Source organism: Quercus lobata, chromosome 10 (genome assembly GCF_001633185.2).
Source record: "Quercus lobata isolate SW786 chromosome 10, ValleyOak3.0 Primary Assembly, whole genome shotgun sequence".
Taxonomy (NCBI): domain Eukaryota; kingdom Viridiplantae; phylum Streptophyta; class Magnoliopsida; order Fagales; family Fagaceae; genus Quercus; species Quercus lobata.
In genome coordinates, this window is record NC_044913.1 from 25,464,413 (window position 1) to 25,486,052 (window position 21,640).

General features: G+C 34.6%; 1 protein-coding gene across 1 annotated transcript; it reads right to left on the reverse strand.

Moving 5' to 3' along the window:
• Positions 1–1,767: 1,767 nt before the first annotated feature.
• LOC115963351 (synaptotagmin-5) lies at positions 1,768–14,060 on the reverse strand. Its single transcript, XM_031082316.1, has 14 exons — positions 13,605–14,060; positions 11,177–11,251; positions 10,980–11,087; positions 10,278–10,310; positions 10,087–10,176; positions 8,382–8,504; positions 7,432–7,575; positions 6,178–6,597; positions 5,619–5,750; positions 4,731–4,949; positions 4,349–4,621; positions 3,628–3,765; positions 2,647–2,949; positions 1,768–2,242 (listed from the first exon to the last, which is right to left on the reverse strand). The coding sequence occupies exons 1-14, from the start codon at positions 13,791–13,793 to the stop codon at positions 2,021–2,023; spliced, it is 2,469 nt and encodes an 822-aa protein (XP_030938176.1). The 5' UTR covers positions 13,794–14,060; the 3' UTR covers positions 1,768–2,020.
• Positions 14,061–21,640: the final 7,580 nt, after the last annotated feature.

The window sequence follows — 21,640 nt, forward strand, 5'->3', positions numbered from 1 at the left end:
AAGTTTGGATTTGGGTACTATCGTTCTAGAAGACTACTAAATAAAAAATCTATTATTGTTTTAATATGTTGGTAAAAGCAATTATCATGAGTAAATGTTATAAGTTGAAATTCTATCGTTAAAATAAATAAATAAACTGTATTGGGGTTCTAATAATTAAGGGCAATTTCATGGTCATGCATATATATAAATTAAGTTAGAAATTTTATTTCATGAAACTTGGGTTTCATCTGCATGATTAACTCTTTTTCAGGGAAAATAGTGGTCTCTAAGTCTCTTTTATCCAAGCACTTGTGTTCTCATTATACCGAGCATATTTGGTTTTAAGTATGTGCTGCTTTGTTGCCTTCTCTACCAACATATGTGCTCGAACATGTAGCAGCTTAGGCAACTTCAGGTCTCGAAAACAAAAGTAGGGAAAATGACAATTGTTACACCAAGATTCTCATGGAAGATTTGATCGTTATGCAAGCTCTAAAATTATTATGATGCCTAAAAATAAGATAATGAACCTGAAAATATATTGCTAAGAATTAGTATAAATAAGATCCCACACCATTATTAAGGATTTCAATTTTAATATTTATGTTTCTCTGAATTAAGCATTCAGCAGACACTTGCACTTTCCAGCTTTGCATTAGTTTTGTAAATTAGAGGGTCCAGACTCCAGAGGAGTAAATAGGCAGAATCTAGAGGAAGCTTTGAAATCTTAGTATTTCCAAGCTTGCTTTGCATTATTTCTTGACATTCAAAGAATCAAGTACGTGGTTTAATGGTTTCTTTCAATTTTTATTCTCTTAATTTAATCATTTGAATTTATTTTTATTATATCTTTCAATTTAAGGTTCTATCCTCGTTTTTTAATGTGTCCAGTGACATCAAGCTTATTGGGTACCTTCTTGGCAACTTTTTATTCACTATTTACAAGTTGCACATGAGTCTCTCAAGAAAGAAGCTTATTTCAAGCTTTGGCTAGCTTATTTCTATTACTACTACGGATCTCCCTAAGCTTGTTTTTGGTAAAACAAAATAAAAAATAAAAATAAAAATAAAAATCACTACTTTGCAAGTTTCTCTCCCTTTTTGCGCACCTTCTGTTTATTTTAGGTTCCACTTTACTTCTATTTTTTTGGTATAGTAATTTCAACACCCATTAAAATATATATATATATATATATATATATCTCGCCTTATTCTATCTTTTAGGTTTTATGTATATTAATTTTAGCAAAAAGATAGATAAATTGTTCCCAAACTGATACAATTGGGCTAAGATTATCAAGTTGAGTAATGTGAATAATGTTGGGCATAAAACAATTTCATCAAGACCAATACTTGAAAACATATCTCCAACAAGATATTTATAGGCTTGTAACTATGCAACCCAAGAAAGAATCCTAAAAGCATTTTTGCATTTTCCAATCAAGTCAATTAGACATTCAATCAACTCAATCACTTCAATAGGAGACTACTATCTTTCTCCGACTCTTACGAAAATGCCATATATATGATTGGAAAAAGAAGGAAAAAAATATCTACATTCTCTAAATTACAACTATTTTCTGTAATAACTTAAAAACATTATATTTTTTTTATTAATAACAAACAAACAAAAAAGAGTATATGCGTGTAAAGAGGCTAGTGACTCATTAATCATAATGAAAATATAGGAAGTCTCTAATCAATTGCGCAGAATATTGTAGTCTGCAACTGATGTTTAGTAGCATCTAATACCAATACATAAGAACAAAGAGCCTCATTGTTTTGTTTTTTTGGAGCAATTTCTAACATAATTAAAGACACTGGAATTCTCAAATTCTGAAAGAGCAAATGCTATATTTTCATTCAATATTAAGTATTAGTCATGCATCCATATTCAATATACACAGCCTGACATGAACCATTAAAGACTTGTGAGTTGGAGAACCATGTACACTAGGCTATCCGAGATGATTCTTGTGTAAGAAAAACTATATCAAGGGCAAAAATAATCATTAAGGCTAAAACTTGAAGGAATGTTTCAATTGTCAGAAGACATTCTGCTCAAAGAAGGAGATGAGCTAAAAACTTCCTGATCAAGCTCTGTAATCTTGTTAATAAGAAGCATTTGCTCAGTCTCAAGCTGTATCATGTACTCTTCTTGCGTATCCTCAATGCTTTCTATCTCACTCAAAGCTGCTGAGAGTTCTTCAAGATTGCCATCCTCAATTAAAGATTGAAACTTGACCAACGTTTGCTTCATCTGATCAGACTCATTTTTAACAAACACAAGTTAGACATAAAAGCATTAAAATTAAAGTCATTCAAACTTATAGTTTCAGGATAATGGGTTTTTATACCTTGAGACACATACAGTATGAATAGACCAAAATGATCATTAATTATCTTAAGATGGTGATATGGACTAATAAGGAAATAGAATACTAAAATAGCACTACAAATTGAAAATCCAACCATGATAATGAAATTTTGTGTGCTGGGAGAAGACTGGTTTAGATAATGCAATCACATGGGAGAAGACTAATTTGTGATTTTGAACCAAAAGTTGTCAATGACATTTAGTCAAGTGGGAATCTGAGCTCATCTGATCACAATACATGCTAGAAAGCGAAATATATATGGTCTAGGAAAAGAAATATATATCACCTGGCCAGAAATACGATGTGCTCTAGTTAAGGATGGTTCAGAATCTAAACTAGATTTCTTCTGTAGTTCGGGAACTCTTCTCGTAATTTGAATATGAATCTCTCCCCTTTTAACCCCTTGCAGGGGTATCCACTTGTCAGATCTCTGATTCGGAGGCAATCTCTGATATTCTACAACACAATCACCTATACTTGTTGTGGGTAGTAAATCATTGTGGTCTTTTACATACAAAACTAAGGGGCTGCCATCATCAGGGAATTCTAAGGTCTGATTCCACTGGGGATTTAGAGTTTTGTAGACAACCTGTAATGGCACAGAAGTAAGCATTTGAGATGGTGCAATCTCACCAAAAGATTAATTGCAAGCACCCCCAGTTATATGCTTCTTTCATAAATGATGGTCATCAATGGACATAAAATTACACAATCAATAACCAATTCAGCTTTTCCTCATTAAGACATACATATAAGCCAAACATCATTTTGTCATGAAATTTTTTGGCAATGAGATTTCTTGAAAATGTGTTATTAAATCCACCATTCACATAGCTCCATGTTTGACAGATGATAAAAAATAAGTAAAGGGGTGACCAATTGAAACAGTTGAGAACTCATGCTTGTAGTTAGTTGCTCAAATGCAAGCAAACTAGAGAGGAATGTACTGTGACTTTTATAAGAAATAAATCAAAGGAATATTTTCTAAGGAACAAGTCAAAGTGATATATCTTAAGCAGAAAACTCTCTTTCCAGACCACTGCACCACTGGGGCGAGATGGTATCTCCCCAAATCAAGGGCAGCATATTTAGTGTGTAAGTATTTCTAACCATCTCCCACAAAAAAGAAAAAACAAAGACAACAACAACACTCTCTTTCCAGAATTGCACACTCTTTTATTATGTTTCAGAAACTTGATCATGACAGCTGAACTGGAAAATTAGCTAGCTGTATCATAATTGCAATAAAAATGTGGTTGTCTCAAACCTTTGTTCTTTTCTTCAAGTTCCCATAATGTGCCCTCACATAGGGATCACTTGTCCCTCTGAGATCAGCTGCAACAAGGTCTTTTGCTTCAATGAGAATGAGTTCAATCCAGCCACTTCCTGAACCTATAGTTGAACCCTGAAAATTACAAGAAAAGAAAAGAAGAAAAAAAAAGCGTATCAGAGTAGACACGTTTAATCTGAATAAGTACATATTAGGGGCAACATTATGCTGAAAAAATTGGCAGGCTAAGCTTGAGTAAAGATTGTATCCAATGCACAAAACTTCCCCCTCTGCAGGGTCTAGGGAAAGGAGGTTGGTAGCAATCCTCACCCCCAATTTTTAAGAGGCAGATTCTCAAAATCAAATCCAAAATACATCGGTTGGGCAGAGGGCACTTGTCATTGCACCAAGGCCAGAACTCCGCAGGACAGACCACTCCACTAAGATTATAGTAATTTTTTTTTTTAAATGACCAAGCTAACTCAGGACAAACCAAAATTCAATGTCAGCATTTACTCTTTATATTGAGCAGGCTGAACAGGCCAGGCTTAAAATTGCAACATCTGGTTCAGGAACATTCACAAGATCATGTCCATAAACACACAGACAAACATGCTACATGCTCATACACTTTTCATGTCCTTGTTAAGTTTTTCTTTTCTGTATTTTCATATCTAACTGATTGGGATGATCTCTTTTCATTCTAATAAAAACATACCCTTGATCCGTCGAAGTCATCAACTCTGACTGCTTCTATTTGAAGCCTTAGCTCTCCTGAATTCACTTTTTCAAGGGGAACCCATACATCCCATGTTGACCCCTCCACCAGTCCTTCCAAATTTACTCGTGCGCAACCTATGTGGTCATCTCCAAAGGTGTCTTCATTGTAGCATTTTATTTTAAGATATTCATCGCCTCCTATCTCATCAAATTCAAATTTCTGGTTCCATATGGGATTTAAAGCATGCATAGACTTAGTTTTCTGGAGAGCCTGAAAAGGTCCAAACACATACATGTTACACCAGAAGTAATGCTAGAATGTTCAGGATATTTGACCTCAGTTCATATAACATGAGACTATGAAGAAAAGAGAAACCTACCTTTCCATATTGCAATTTAACATATGGATCACACTTTCCAGATTTTTCTTTTGCAATAAGATCTTTTCCTTCCACAACAGTTATATTGATCTTCCTTCCAGTTCTTGCCAGAACAGTTGATGTCCCATTGATTGATTGTTGCAAGCTGAGATGATAGCTGTTCAAGCTGTGTGAACCATCCGAGAATTGCCATTCTTTTAAGACAAGTCTCACTGTCAACTGTAAAATTAATTTGAACGAGGGGAAAAAAACAAAAACAAGAACTTCTATTTCAAAGAAGCATATTGTAGTGAGAAAACTAAAACAATTAATTATCATCCAAAAAAGAAAAAGAAAAAGAGACATATAACAGTTTAATACGGCAAAGAAACCCTATTTGCTGTTCAAGGTTTAGGTGAACTATTTTTTGGTCCAATAGTTGGTTGAAAACATGAAATATTTTTAACCCCCCCCCCCCCCCAACACCTTCTTTTTTTAATAATGTAGGGAACCTTTCTAAAGAAAAGCCCTTTGGACACTCCAACTCTAGCCGGTAAGGCAATTGACTCCACCCATCATAACCAGTTGCCAGGTAATCCAAGGGCATTCACCCATGACAGGCAAAGCAGTTTATGCCCATGCCTGGGTCAACTAAAAGCCCTATTAGATCTAGAGTAATCACAAGTACGTTAGACCGCTATTAACTCATGTATCATATGATGAAATAACTTGCTGTAGTCAATATCAATCTGAGATGACAACGTTCATTAAGTTCTTGGAACATGGGAGACTAATTTTATAAGTAAAAACGCTGATGTGGAAAGAAGGAAGAAGAAGAAAAAATCATGGGACACAAATTATAAATATAGGGAAGAGTTATGACTTGTCATGAGATTTATTAATGTTTACCTCCCCAGACTGAGCCCCCTCAAATGGAATAACCATTTCAACTTCTGTTCCACAAAACGCATGCTTGGCTATTACACCAGAGTCAGGTCCTATTGCCCAAAATGTTGTGGAATCATCTGCGACATACTTCATCTGCTCATAGGATACAAGAATTCAACTTTGCTAACATTTTAATGAGTAATTGATATGCATAGTACATATTCTGAGAGTAAACAAGGGTTGAATAGATGGACAATTTTCAGACTATTAGTTGATAACACGTTTGTTAGCAATGTGAATAAATTATTGTGGTTGCTCAATTGAAAATGTGATAATTGCATGATTGGTCATGATATGTTATGAATCAGACCTAGCCATTTATTTAAGTCAGGCTACTTAGCAATATAAGGAAACATATTTTAACATAATATCATTATGGCACAATTCACACTTGATTTTTGACTAGTGTCTCAAGCATGTCTCTGTACATTTAAGGTGCAGGAACCAACTAAATTATACATCAAATAGTGATGGACCATGGCTTTATAATCTGAGACAGTGGCATCAAGAATGCTAGTACCTTAATTTCACAACTTGCTAGATAGTCATACTTCACACTGTTCGGGGTAGAGTCATAAAGATGGAATCGAATAATTCCTGTCTCTTCATGTAAAACCATATTGAATGTTGAATTCCATGTGGGACTTGAGCCTAATCTCACATCTGTCCTCCTAGTTAACTCTTCAAGTTCAACTTCCACAAATGTCTGCAGATCTTTATCAGTATGGAGCTCTTCTAAAGTGCCTTTTGTAGAAGAATTTTGCTGCCTTCTCACTGAGTTCCCTCTCAAGTAACTCCGAGAAAGTTTACTCGCTGAAATGACTGTCACATATATGCTACCACCAACAGCCTTCTTCCTTAGGTCTACAGCTGGCAAAGAGTAACAACGGCGGCGAGGTTCAACCATCGTCTTAACCAAGGTGTCAGTGAAAATTTTAACCTGCAAAGAACATATTATCAGATTAAGCTATTATATTTTCCAAAGAGTATAGCCAGAGTCATCATATTGGCCATCTAAGATTTGCTTTAGTATCACTTAGATGCTATTGTTTATTACGCCAGAAGAAACATCGAAAACAAAAAGCACTTCACCAATTTCAGGTGAGTATATACCATATTGACGTGAAAGGAGATATGGTAATAATATTAAAGCATAACATCAGATTCATCTGTTGTATAACCAGCCTAGTTTCCAGAAAATTGGGTTTCATCAAAAGTAGTAAGCATTTATTAGAATAATGGTTAAATAATTAAAATCATCATTTCTTATCAACTTATACTTTTGGGACAAGTCGTAATTTATCATGGTATCAAAGTAGGTGTTGTTGGGTTCAAACCATGTCTCCACTTTACCTCCCATTTTGGGTCGCACCTAATGGAGAGGACTTTGGGACCACATGAGGGTGAGTGTTAGAATAATCATGAAATGATTAATTTCACCATTTTCTATCTGCTTCTATGTTCGGGCCAAGTCTAATTTATCAGCATTCTCCTGCATAGCAATTTCTCAATTTAATTTTAGAAAAATTTCAGTAGTTGTGCTACAAACATTATATAACTGGATCTTTCCAGAACCATTCATGGAAAATAGAAATGCTGTGATTTGAAATGCACTTTTCTGCTATCAATACTGCAGAAGCTGCATCAAAACTACTCAATAAACTAATAAAAAAGGATGATACCAGATCAAGATCAACTGAAGCCAGCTCACATAAAGAAATACAATCTAAATTAATTCTTTATGTGAGTGAATATGGTCACTTAAGAAACCCACCAGCCAAGAAGAAACACCAGGCAACGCTGTGGCTGGTAGTGATTGGCTTCCACCACTTCCAAAGGCTACTCCAATTCTCACTTCAGGGGTTGACACAAATGAATACAAAATTGCCTTCCCCTCCAGAACTGGCATCAAGTGAAGCTGTAAAATGTAATTCACTGAATGAATAACAATTAGAAACACTGAAACTGCCTTTTCAGAAATACACAACAATCAGTGCCTTTAGAAACTGTAGGACATCGAAATTTCAGAGACACAAAAATCGAAGCAGTCATCAAATCAGGGCAAACCATTCTTTATGAGAGCAAAAAGGATCAAATTAACATTAAAAAGACACAAAAACTGTAACTAAGACGCATCAATGCCATAGCCATTCAACATCTGCCAAGGATATCATGTAAGATGGAATCATCAACTCTAACTTTAAATACAAGAATCTGAATGCATGCTACATCAGGTAAAAACTCAAAATGTGAAATAAAATGAAGAGAAAAAATCGATCCAATTTTATTTGTAAGGGACAGCCTAGACATCTACAACTTCAAAAATTCAGCCAAAAAAAAAAAAAAATCTACAACTTCAAAAGCTGACTAGCATTAACTTAACTATTCCCTTCATGGGCACCTCACACTTCGTGGTCAATGCGTCAAAGGTTAACTCCAACAAGATATCTTTTTTTGGGTAACACAAGTTCCTAGTGGATCTTGAACCCATGACCTTACCATCCACCTTGCTCTTACAAGGAAAGGAGATTCCATTTGAGCTAGAGCTCATTGGCTCCTCCAACACAATCCTTGAACCTCCTCCAGACCAAGATTCACATTCTCACAAACTAATAAATCAAAATGATCATCCAGTTTCTTTTACTTTTGTAATATATGATTTGTACTATCCTTTCAAGCTGTGTGAGAGAGAGAGAGAGAGAGAGAGAGAAATACTGTACATACATCACCCTTGATATGAAGGTTATTTATAATAATCCGTGCAGTCCCCATTGGCTTGGCCAGCTTAGCATGCAACAAAATGCTCATATCAGTTGTGTCCCAGTCAAAACCCAATCGCATGATTTTCTGTCAACATAAAGATGCTTCATGAAGATCCCAAGAATTTAGCAACAAAATTTCACTGCTTGACTCAAGAAGACAAACCAGCAATCATAACAATAAACCACACTAGGTGACAGCAAGAATATACTGAAATTTTGAACTATTATTATGTAAATTACTTAACCAGGCAATCTGATACTTATGATGTACCAGTTACAGTCATGTCAGACACCAAGGCCAGAGTCTATACATAATTAGAGTGTCATGTTCTTTCAGGCCACTGAATCAAACATTTCTTATCTGTCTAGGCACGATAGAGTAGCAGGCTTGCAGCTGTGCTTCTGTTTTTGATATTTACTAAAAGAAAATCACCCACTAACATAATATACTATTGTAACTTTTAGATGCCAAGATGACAGTTTTACACCCCAGACAAAAACAAAGGTCGATGTTTACCTTGACAAGTGCAAAGTGAATTGTATCTAAAATTTCAGTAGAGCACATTCTTTTATATTTTCGTTACAACTTGATCCCTTGACCATTTTCAATGCTTTCAAGGTTTATTATTTTGTACTTTTCTTCTCATTCAACACACGCACAGACACAGAAAATTTATAGAAGTTTTTAGATAAAACTGGTTACAGAGAACCATAGTTAGTGACTTGACCAATACATGGCAAGTCAAAAGGCTAATTGCACATCTTAAAAAACCATTGAAACAACTATTTATATACATCACCAGTATGAAATTGAAGAACACAGAGTTTACATGGAGGCATCAGCAGTACTTGATGCTTTATTTGGTAGAAATTATTTAGAGGTTGTTATTTCAGAGATAACGAAGGCTATATGGTACAAATTCCACTTGGAACCAGTGATGGACTTAAATCAATACTTAAAAATTGCTTACTAGAGATTTTAAATTTTCCTTGGATCTGCTTCTGCATTTGAGGAAATGCAAACATACTTACATTAATGTATGTAAAATTTCAAGAAAATAAAATAAAATAAAGAGAACACACACACAAGGCCTAGGTCAGTATCTGATAACTAATTAGGCCAATTCTTCAATCATTTTAACATCCATTATATAGCTAAGCCAACATGGAAGTGCTGAATTTTAAAAGAATGACATAATGGCCAATTCCTTGTTTATAGCAAACACAGAAGCTGATCACTACCAGCTTATAAAATTATGGCAACTCAGACTTGCCTTTAACAATAAAAGCAACAAGCAAGAAGTAACCAGCATGTTCAAGGCACCTGATAGAACGCTAACAGGAACAAGACATTTAAAAAAGAAAAAAAAAGAAAAAAGAAAAACTGAAAAAGGATTCTACTTCAAACAATAAAACCTGAAAAAGGATTTCAATCAGGTTGACTAACAAATAAACAGTAGAGAAACAACAAAAGAAATCTTCCTATTTGTAGAAACCTTCTTTCCAAGCTTTTATATTGGATTTCGAAAAAGGCTTGTTCCTGATATAATATCTAAAATTAAACACAATCCCTGCCCACCACCCCCCGCTCCAAAAAAAAAAAAGTGAACCTTGTCAAAAGAATGGGATACACATAAAATTTCAGAACTAAAAATCAGAAACCAAACCTGATCACCCGAAGTTGACCAGCTAGTCCCTTGAAGACCTAGGCTTGGTGGGCTTGAACCCAGTGAAAATTCAAGCAATTCAATTTTTTCCTACATGATAGCTTTTCTTCAGTATAGAGGTAGCATTCGGTTATCATCAGTCCAAAGATACGATGAATGAATGAATTTAAAAGAAAAAGTAGACCACTTACAATAAGCCTTGATTTTCGGTGCTTTAACCGTTTCTGCAAAAGAGTAGATTTTCCAATTAAGTTTATCATTATAAAATGTAATGTATGTATGTACGCCAAACTAAGGGGAGATATTCTACTGAAGCACTTATGATATTGGTAACAAGTATGAACACAATTTCTTCCAGCATTAGGTTGCAGTATATCAATTCCAAGGACTTTATGACAATAGAGGAAAAGAGAATATCAGTACTCCTGTCAAGTTGTCAATAATGGAATGGCAACACGGAATCAACTACTCTAATATCCATTTCTGGAGATTTCTTTTCAAAAAAATTTATAAAACATTGTAATCCCACTAGTAGGAGGGTCATGGATTAAATCTAAGTTGATCTAGGGGGAAATTTTTTGATCTTGTCATGATCTAAATGCAATAGATCTACTGTAGAAACTATGAATTACACTGTATTTGTCATCAGATCAAACTTACACCAAAATTTTTCAAAAAGGAATCAATTTATGAACATGCTAGCACAACTATTTAATCAGTAAAGTTTGAGAAGCATGCAAACAGAATTAGTTAACATGGTGCAGATGAATTCATTAAACCATAAAAACATGCAAATACTAGCAAGAAATGAAACATCGAGCAGAGGAGTTGCATAATTTCTGTGTTGAGTGATTAAAAGTGAATCTCAAGTATAATGAAGTACAGGATCTCACCTCAACAATGGCTGAGAACCTTATTGAGAGCTTTGGGCTAATGAAGTTAGGCCATACTTCCATCAACAGCCTATTCAACCATTCACAGTGCTCCAACGGTGTTATTGCCTACAAAAATGCAAATGGATAAAAATTGACTTCAAAAATCTCAAAGACTCATTGTTCGTATAACCAAAAAGAAGCAAATGTGAAGTTACTGAGGTGTTCTGTATAACTCGCTTCCATTTTTCATTCAAGTCTTCGACAAGTATTTGCTGTTGATAAGTTCCATACTGCACACATGAAAGTGACATCTCAGGTTATCACCATGTATGATTTCAAAACTCATTAACCAAAAAACCTAAAGCACATTATGTGTGAAACAATGACAAAGTATAGAGGTCTTTTGAACTGATTAAAATTAATGCATAATTCTGTTAAGCAGAAGCCTATTATAGAACTAGACTTTATTGAATCAATAGAAGTGGGAAAAAATCACAAATAATTTAAAGAATGTGACAGGTACAGTATGTGAAAAATTAAAACTATAATAAATAAAGGAAATTATAACATAATGGATTTCTATTATGGCAGACAAGCCAAAATCAAAATTATACTCCTGACTTCAAACCCCCAACATAAATAGCTTGGCCAAAAATTTATATAAAAAAAAAAAAGTTTTGAGTTGGCAAAAGTACAGCTATATTTTGGTCCTGCACTGATGTTTCAAATGCTACAGCACATGAGTTCCTTAGTTTGTGCTCAAAGATATCTCTTGTATAAAGATAGCATGCTCAAGTTTGTAACAACAATTTAGTTCCCTGGATTATTTTTCCCCCTTTTTCTTTTGGATAGGTAAACAGAATTCATACACTGGTACGGGATTGGATTTATGACTTTATCCTCACCCCTTATATATGGGGGAGGAATGCCAGACCATTGGCAGTTTACATGATGATTATTTTAAAGGAGAAAGAAAGGGTGACATAATGGCACACAACAATTAAAAAGAAAAAGAAATATAAAAAACCTATCAACTTGTTTCTATGTTATATGAGTAAAAATTTCCGGATTTCCTCATTTTTATAATGGGTGAGATTAGATGACACTAAAACTAATTGAAACTCAGTGCTACTACAAAGGAAAATCTTATTGTGTGCAATAATGCTCCTTTCCACAATGAACACAACAATGTAAAAGCTATTTCAACTACATGCCAAAAATGGGTTTGCCACATATGTGCGTGCGCAGATATATGTGTGTGTGTGTGAATGTGACAAAGGAGAGTACTTAGATTCTCTTCTTATTTGTACATAGTTTTTTTTCTTCTTCTGTTTTTCTGTATATATATATATATATATATATATATATTTTGTTTCTTCATGTGGCTTGCATGAAGTAGCCTTGTTTGATAAAAATTTTCTTACTTATCCAAAAAAAGAGAAGATCTTGTCTTTGTAACTCAATTTTTTATTCAACCATCAATGCAGCACAAATAATGAAAAGAAACAAAGAAAATAATAAAAGGAGAAATATCAATACATGATTATCCACCACCAAAAATTGGTTCAAAGAGTACCCCCACTTACTGTATTTTTTTATTTTTTCATAGGAAATCTAGTTATTGGATAAACTTCTGCAAGAATGCATACCAGAATAGCTTTCCATATACATACATACATACATATATATACATATATATATAAGTTGTTGCTTGGTGTAAACTCCCATCATTTTTTCTATCGGAGCATACTCAAGGATATCTTCTTCTTTTTTTCCTTTTTTTTAGATAAGTAACATCTGTCAAAGCATATCTTCTCTCCATCAAAGTTGCCTATTGAATTTGCATAAACTAATAAAAAATAAAATAAACAATAATTTCAATTTCAATTTCAATTTCAATTTTGGGTATAATTTTAATTGTTTTTATGTCATAATTAATCAATGGCAAAGGAATGGTTTGGGAGATGCAATGAATTGCATCAGATTTCATAAGGAAGAAATTACATATTCAAGTACAATACTTATACTGTCAAAAAGATGTGAGATAACCTGCTGTGCAAGGCAAGCTTCAGCCTGAATAAAGAAATATATAAAGCTAATAATAAACTCAACAAGAACTCAGTCAGGAATAGCAGCAGAACTAGATATTATATATTTACATAAAGACACACACGCACAGACCATTAAAAAAAATTCAATTTTAGAAGACTTGTAGAGATATGCAAAAGTTTATTGTAGCAGAATTCTGGGGAAAAGTGCAACACAGAGCAATAAATTTATATTAAAAAAAGCCAAATAGATTAGCAATGAAATAAAAGGCCAAATTCACTACTGTTGAGGAGGAAAAGAAATATCACAGTACACTTGAAAAGCTCTAAATTCAACCCAAAAAAAAAAAAACTGTTCAAAGTAAGCAACACAGACCAGACAATTTCATTTGCTCATAATTAATTAGTATGCAATAATTACTGAACACAATCATAACTAAAAGAGCTTAAAAAAAGAGCAACATAACAATAAAGTCAGTCAATTTCACTTAAACCAAAACAACACCCAAAAAAAAGTAACAATTTAAAATTAAAAAAAAAAAAAAAATTCAAGGAAAGAATCATGAAAACAAAAGGAGAACTATAAAGAAATTACCTGTCTAGTTGCCCAGACAGCAACAATGAGTGGAACCCAATTGGTAACAGAGAAAACCCATCTCTCAATAGCCCAAACAATCAATATTAGAGGAATCAAGAACGGAATTAGAGGCATCTCTTGTATGATACGTTTCACAAACTCCACAACCTCATCAAAACTCAAAGCTCTCTTTCTCCACCTACCCATTTGAGAAGGCACCCAGCTGAACCAGTTTCTAGCTTCTCTATATCCTTACATACAACAAATAATAGGTGTCCATACCTCCATGTTTATGTCAAAAAAAATGATTCCCATGTAAAACAAGAACTCATTGTCAAAAGGGTCAGAAGATGAATTATCCAGAAATATTAAATTTCCGGGATAGTGGTGGAATAATATATTTTGTTTTCAACAGTTAAAGAAGCCAAAGGCCCCAAAGAGGAAAAGGTGAAATAAGCTGAGAGAGACACAGACATTGGAAAAGTACGTTATTTATACAAAACAAAAAACAAAGGAAAAGGAAAGTCTAAAAGTCAGCGATAAACTCAGAAAAATTAAGCTTTATATTTTAGTGAGTCTGGAAGGATTTGTCGTTTTTGAGTAAAGGACGGTTTTGCTGTCCGTATTATTGCAAAACTATCTGTACTTTCCTTCATACCAGTATTTTAATCTTTTTTTTTTTTTTTTTTCTATCTTCACAGTCAAAAAAAAAAAAAAATCATTTTTTTAATTAAAATAACATTTCGATCCCTACTCTTTATCAAAAGTTTATTATTTATCTTTAAACTTAAGATATTAAAAATATTTGACATTTTATTCTTAAATTTTAAAAATGATCTTTTTTTTTTTTTATTTATCAAAATAGTCTATATTTCCAAGATTAAATTACACTTTTCCATTCTAATTTTTCATATTGATTTAATAATGCTAAATTATTTGAGAACCTTTATGACAAAGGAAAAGGGTGTATGTATAGAAATTCAGTATTTATTTACAGTTACATGATATTCAAAAACTTTTGAAATGTACAAAGTGTGAATGCTTATACAAGATATGGTCAGATTCAATGAGGTGAATAGCCATTTAAGGGATCATAGGACCTTGTTAGCTTGATTTTATCAATCATATTGATTTGGTGGTGCAAGCCGTAGTGGAGATTTTCTGCTGAATTTTTTGTTTTGATGTGGCAAGAACTTAAGTTAGAAATCATTTTTAAAAAAAATATGAAAGTTTCTAATATTATTGTAGATGTTAGACCCCCTTTTTTTTAGTTAATACTTAATAAAGGTTGGAACTTAATTCGATGGCCTCGACTATATGTTGTTGGTTGGAGTCCAAGAATTAAACTCTCCAAAGTTTATCAATCACTTTCTCAACTTTGTAAAATTAAAAGCATTATGCATTGAATACAACCTTAAAAGTTTATATTATTGTATTGTCATTCAATTTTTTAAATAAAAAAAAGGTCAATTAGTTAAACTTCATTTTCTATAAAGTATTAGCAAAACATTTTCAAAATTTTCTATTCTTTTAGAGCTTAAATTTTTGAGAAGAAGAAAAAAAAAATACTTTTAGATGAGACTACCTAGTTTTTGTTTTTAAAGGAAATAAATAAATATTTTTTTTTTTTTAAAAAGGACTTAAATGAGATCGACAGTCTCAAAAATTAGCCATCCATCAATAAATTGTGTACATAAAATTTTATCACATCATCAGTAATTCAAACAATCATTGATCAGTGTGTATATATATAAAAGAATTTCACAACAAAGTTATCCTAAGAATTTTGGAAGATTTTAGTTCTTATTGGGTATTCACCCATGTAATGATTGTTATTCTATATACTTGGTGTACTACGCCTCCATTTCACATAAGAGTAGACCCTATTTGTGGGGCACACGAACAGGACTATCCTAATGTGAGATAATGTTGTAATCTATTAGATGCACTAAATAATTTCACCTTCATACTCTTCTTAGAAGTTGCCTAAAAGATCTAAGCTCCTAAAGGAGCAATAATAGTTTACTTCTATTTTAATTAATATTTATACACTTTTTTTCCCTCAAGTTGGTAGATCAAGAAATGAGTGGATGATTTGTGGATTCTAGTTAGCTCAACCACTAAACTCTTTTGCCGTCGAGTAACTAGAGATTTGAGATCTATCTTATCTTAAAGGGAAAAAAAAAGTTGATGATGCTTGCAAATATTAGTCCATCTCTCAAAAAGGATACATTGGTAATCACACATACTTGATGGATTCATACACTTCCTTTTTTCTTCAAAGTAATAGAAGAAAGGTGATGTGTGGATAAATTATATTGGTTTAAGGTCCACCTTAAAAGGAGTAGTATGATAATTACGCACACTTGGTAGGTCTTAAAAATTTAAAATTACTATCTCATTCTCATCTTTCATTCTATTCCCCAAAAAGGAAAGATTTAATTTGAGTTAGAAATCATTAAACGTTTTTAATATAAAAGCTTTATTTTTAAATACAGAATTTTTATAATATCTCAGAGGTTAGATTTTAATGTAAATCATGAGATGGTAAGTACACTTTGTGATAAGTTGCTGGTTCAAGTTCAAAGATTTAACTCTCTAAAAGTTGGTGATAAAGATGTCTATCAATTATTGTTATTGGTTTGAGTTGGAGAAATAAACTCTGTAAAAATTAGAAGTAAAGATGCCTATGAATCTTTTATTTCAGTTTTGTAAAAGTAGATTCTAAAAAATAAAAAATAAAATAAAATAAAATAAAACAAAATTGTAAAAGTTTTTTTTTCTTGAAGAAGAAAATTGTAAAAGTACGAGCCTTATGTGCATTGCAGGCCAACTTTAAAAGTTTATATTATTGTATTGTAATTTAATTTGTCATTTAATCCAACCTTGGTTTTCCAGAAGGAAGTAGAAAAACATTTTCAGATTTTTTTTTTTTTTTTTGGGTGGAACTTAACTTTTTGAGAAGAAGACAAAATCTTTTTAGGTAGAACTTAGAAGAAAGACAGTGTTGCTTTCGTTCCAATGACGGCAGCACCAATAAACATAGATAAGAATTAGAAAGGATCACCTAGCAAATAAAAAGGAAAAAACAAAAAAACAAAAACAAAAGATTTAGATGCACTTTACGGTCTTAAAAACCATCATCTACATTTATATGTTTTTGAATAATAATAGAGTTGACGTGTGTTAGTGCATGGTTATTGTCTCCACCCACCTAAACTCTGTCATAGAGGGCATAGGAAACTTATAATTCTCTCATTCACATGAACCATGTCATACATAATTTGAAATTGCTTCAGCAATAGTGGGAACTCGAACTTATAATCTTTACACTAATAAATATGATGGGTCACAACAACTTTATACCACAAAAGCCATGAGCTCATGTGCGTGGAATTTTTTTTCTCGAATACTAATCCATCTACAACTTGGGAGCACATATATGTGGCTAGTGCATAGCCAGGTGTGGGCCACTTGTTCCACATTTGTGGTTGCAATGGTGTGAAACGGTGGAATATCCGAATACGGGTTTGTGAAGAACTGTACCAGTCAGAACTGGCTGGCTAGTTAGTAAATAGTGAGAAATAATGGACGACAGCATTTAAATCTTTAGCAATCTACTTTTATGATGCTATGACTATGATTGGTTAGTTTAGCAAAAATGACTATGATTTGGTTAGTTTATTCACGCGTAAGAATGTGCATATTATATATAATTTGTCTGGTCAATGTTTCGTGCTTCCCTGTCGTGGGCTCACCTTGTTGGACTCGGCAGGTCAAGGAGGTATGACCGTACAGTCCGAATCTCGGATCTAGATTTCGTGTCATTCCATTTGGCAACAACTTTCTACTCTTTAAGGTTGTACTCCAAATCTCTAGATGAATGTCTTTGTTTTTGCACCACATTGCAAAGCACAACAATGGTCATTCCTTGATAGCCTCTCTCACTGGGATTTCATTTCATTCGGGGAGACACTACTTAGCAAACAATATATTGACTATTTTTAATAAAATTTTCAAAGAAAAAAAGTTGTAATTTGATAGTTATAAAGGAGGAATAATTTGAATAGTGAGCTTTTTTGTTAGAAACATTAAAAAGTGTTAGTTAAAGTACAAAATATTGATCTAAAAAAAACAAAATCTCCCTTCTGGGATGTTGTTTTCTGGTTACTAGACTTTGAATTCTCTAAAATCTTTGATTTTACTAGCTAGTACGAGATCTGTGTAATTTTAGAAGACTTGATCAGTTGAGCTAAATTTGGTTGGAACTCATATCTTCAAAGATTGTTATTATGTTTCTTATAAAAAAATAAATTTGGGACAATAATTTTATCCTATTTTGATATTAATCATTCAAAAAAAAAAAAAAAAAGGAAAAAGGAAAAGAATGAAGAGTTATTTTTCCTCTAGGTAAAAAGTTTAAACAAATAATATACTCAATAGATCAAATATATGAATTATATCGTAAATCGATTTTTCATTTTTGTATCGTGTATCATAAACTACAAAAACAATATTTTATATGTAAAAAAAAAAGTTATATACATATTGTAGGGACACAATTTTTAACGACCCAAGAATGACATTGAGCTCGTATGTAAAGGGCCCGAACAATATAATTTGTAAAATGTGGGCTTGAAAGGCTGGACCTTGGTCACCGGACAGCGGTCTGGTCATGATTTTTATGGAAGCTCATACGAAGGTAGGCTTGGCCTGAATAGCTAAGCTTACCTCGATGCAGCTTGGAGGGTTTAAGTCCTCGGATGCATCCGAGGAGCATCATATCCTTCCCATTCTCCCTTTTTGTAGGATTTCATCCTCCTTTCTTGGGATCCCCCTCCTCCTTGACTCTCTTTCCCTTTTATACTAGTGTTTACTTCCCGTTTAGTATCCACGTGTAAGTTTTGCTTTTTGGGGTACAAACCAGTCCTATCAATCCATACCTCAGAGCGGTTAGGGGTGGTTGGAAAAAGTTAAATAGCATGGTCTGGAGTATGGGCCTGTCAGATGCAGGGTTCCATACTACAGTGTTGGCAGCTTTCTCCTTTATACTGCCCCTGTACTGAGTTTGCCCTTTTCTTCAGAAGTTTTGTGAGGTGCCAAGCATAAGATCGTCCTCGGAAATCATTCTCTTTGGTTTGGATCTTGGGCCCTATTATGAAGTGGGCTGGGACCACAAATTCTCGGGCCCCACAATAACCCCTCAAAATCCTGCTGCCCGACCTCCTGGTTGGGGAGGGGGGTTTTGGTGATGTCGGGCTCAAACCATGGCTTGCCCAATTCTGTACTTTATTGATGTTGGTGTTTTCTATGTGCATGGGAGGTGCACCGAATTATAAGACATCCCTCTAGACTTACTCACGCGGCGTCCTCGACGTTTCAATGCTCGAGGCACGCCTTCACGAGGATATTCAAATCTTATGGTTGCAAACAGTATTGAAAATTGAGCCAAAACCGTCTTGTCTGTAGCATTTCTTGGAAACCTGCATAAATTAAATGCCGCCAATTTGCCCTTTATACAGGTAGGATAGGAGGTTACTCCCTTTACATATAAACCCCTCGGTCCCTTCAAATTCATAATCCTTCATCCATACTCACAGTCTTCATCTCCAGTGCAATCCACCCTTAGAGCAATATGTTTGAGGCGCGGGTGAAGGTGAAGGAACCACACCCATTCCAGAGGCACCGGATTCTTCCGAGACTCAAGGTGGTGCGGTCTGGACGGGGGAGGCATAGACTCAAGACAATCCTCCGTTTTCATAAGGTGGGGGTGATATTTCTACCTCTTTTAGTCAAAATCCGAAGCAGGCACTGGTCGCATGAGATTCTTGGTGCAACAGCGATAAGGTTTTCCGTCGTTAGTGCCATCCGCTCCATCGCGAGTGTGGCTAACATGGAGGCTCATCAACTTCCTGTGTGGCCACCTGCGAATACCCCGCTCCCTGCACCTTTTCTTCAAAGGTGCTAGCCTCACATTAGGTTCTTTTGTTGCCTGAGTTATGGGCATGTAGAAGTACCGAGGAATGGTTTCCTTAGACAACATTTTGGAACTGCTGCATCCCTCTTCTTTGCACCTCTTCTTCTGCTTTTTCTTCATTCCCTTGTATCTTTTCTTTTTGCTTATGTAGTTAATTTTTAGTATAAGCTTATTCAAGCTCTTTTATTGTACATTGTACTATTTTATTTGTCTTAATAAAAGATGAATCTATTTCCTTCTAAATACTTTTCTTTTCTGCAGCAATTACTTTGTGAATGGGTGTACTTCATGTGTATTTTCCTTTAATGATACTTAGGGCAGGAAACCTTGTAACAAAAAGCTATTAATTTGAACTTATCAACATTATCAAATATAATAATGTTAACCCACAGTAGATTAAACTTATGAGACTAACCGAGATAACAACTGAGTGCCCCGTAATGCGTGTGAGACAGCCGTCCGAGAATGAGAAACTCAAAATAAACCATCCGAGAGAGTTGCCGAGTAGGGAGGGACTTTGGCCATGTTTTTGATAACGCCTGGCCCCATCACAATCGCATTAGTTCCCTTGGTATTGAGGATCCGAAGATAAACCGGGGATTCCATTCGGTCTAGGGATTAACCCGATTACTAATGGGTAACCCCTCCATGGGATAAAGTCTGAGGGACATACAATGTCCAGGTTGTGTCCAGAACCTTTCTTTTTTCTTTCAGGTAGTTGGTTTTCCCTTAGGCTTGAGTCCAAGGACCATACATTACCTTTGGTTCTGTCCAAAACTTGTATTTTTTCTTTTAGGTAGTTGGTTTCCCCATAGGCTTGAGTCTGAGGACCATACAAGGCCTTGGTTCTGTCCAAAACTTGTATTTTTTCTCTTAAGTAATTGGTTTCCCCAGAGGCTTGAGTCCGAGGACCATACAAGGCCTTGGTTCTGTCCAAAACTTGTATTTTTTCTTTTAAGTAGTTGGTTTCCCCAGTGGCTTGAGTCCGAGGACCATACAAGGCCTTGGTTCTGTCCAAAACTTGTATTTTTTCTCTTAAGTAGTTGGTTTCTCCAGAGGTTTGAGTCCGAGGACCATAAAAGGCCTTGGTTTTGTCCAAAACTTGTATTTTTTCTTTTAAGTAGTTGGTTTCCCTAGAGGCTTGAGTCCGAGGACCATATAAGGCCTTGGTTCTGTCCAAAACTTGTATTTTTTCTTTTAAGTAATTGGTTTCCCCATAGGCTTGAGTCCGAGGACCATACAAGGCCTTGGTTCTGTCCAAAACTTGTATTGTTTCTTTTAAGTAGTTGGTTTCCCCAGAGGCTTGAGTCCGAAGACCATACAAGCCCTTGGTTCTGTCTAAAACTTGTATTTTTTCTTATAAATAGTTCGTTTCCCTAGAGGCTTGAGTCCGAGGACCATACAAGGTCTCGGTTCTGTCCAAAACTTGTATTTTTTCTTTTAAGTAGTTGGTTTCCCCAGAGGCTTGATCCCGAGGACCATACAAGGCCTTGGTTCTGTCCAAAACTTCTATTTTTTCTTGTAAGTAGTTGGTTTCCCCAGAGGCTTGAGTCCGAGGACCATACAAGACCTTGGTTCTGTCCAAAACTTGTATTTTTTCTTATAAGTAGTTGGTTTACCCAGAGGTTTGAGTCCGAGGACCATACAAGGCCTTGGTTCTGTCCAAAACTTGTATTTTTTCCTGTAAGTAGTTGGTTTCCCCAGAGGCTTGAGTCCGAGGGCCATACAAGGCCTTAGTTCTGTCCAAAACTTCTATTTTTTCTTGTAAAACTTGTATTTTTTCTTGTAAGTAATTGGTTTCCCCAGAGGCTTGAGTCCGAGGACCATACAAGGCCTTGGTTCTGTCCAAAACTTCTATTTTTTCTTGTAAGTAGTTGGTTTCCCCAGAGGCTTGAATCCGAGGACCATACAAGGCCTTGGTTCTGTCCAAAACTTCTATTTTTTTCTTGTAAGTAGTTGGTTTCCCCAGAGGCTTGAGGTCTAGGACCATACAAGACCTTGGTTCTGTCCAAAACTTGTATTTTTTCTTGTATTTTTCGAAAATTAGCCCCTCGACCAAGGTAGGGAGAGTTAGTTT

What these genes read in the sequence shown, in the direction of transcription:
- LOC115963351 (XM_031082316.1), bottom strand. Translation starts at nt 13,793, where the DNA reads ATGGGTAGGTGGAGAAAGAGAGCTTTGAGTTTTGATGAGGTTGTGGAG. An exon ending in CTGTCTGGGCAACTAGACAG is followed by an intron (nt 11,252 to 13,604) that starts GTAATTTCTTTA and finishes TCATGTGTGCAG; the next exon opens with TATGGAACTTATCAACAGCA. An exon ending in GGTCAACTTCGGGTGATCAG is followed by an intron (nt 8,505 to 10,086) that starts GTTTGGTTTCTG and finishes TTATGTTGACAG; the next exon opens with AAAATCATGCGATTGGGTTT.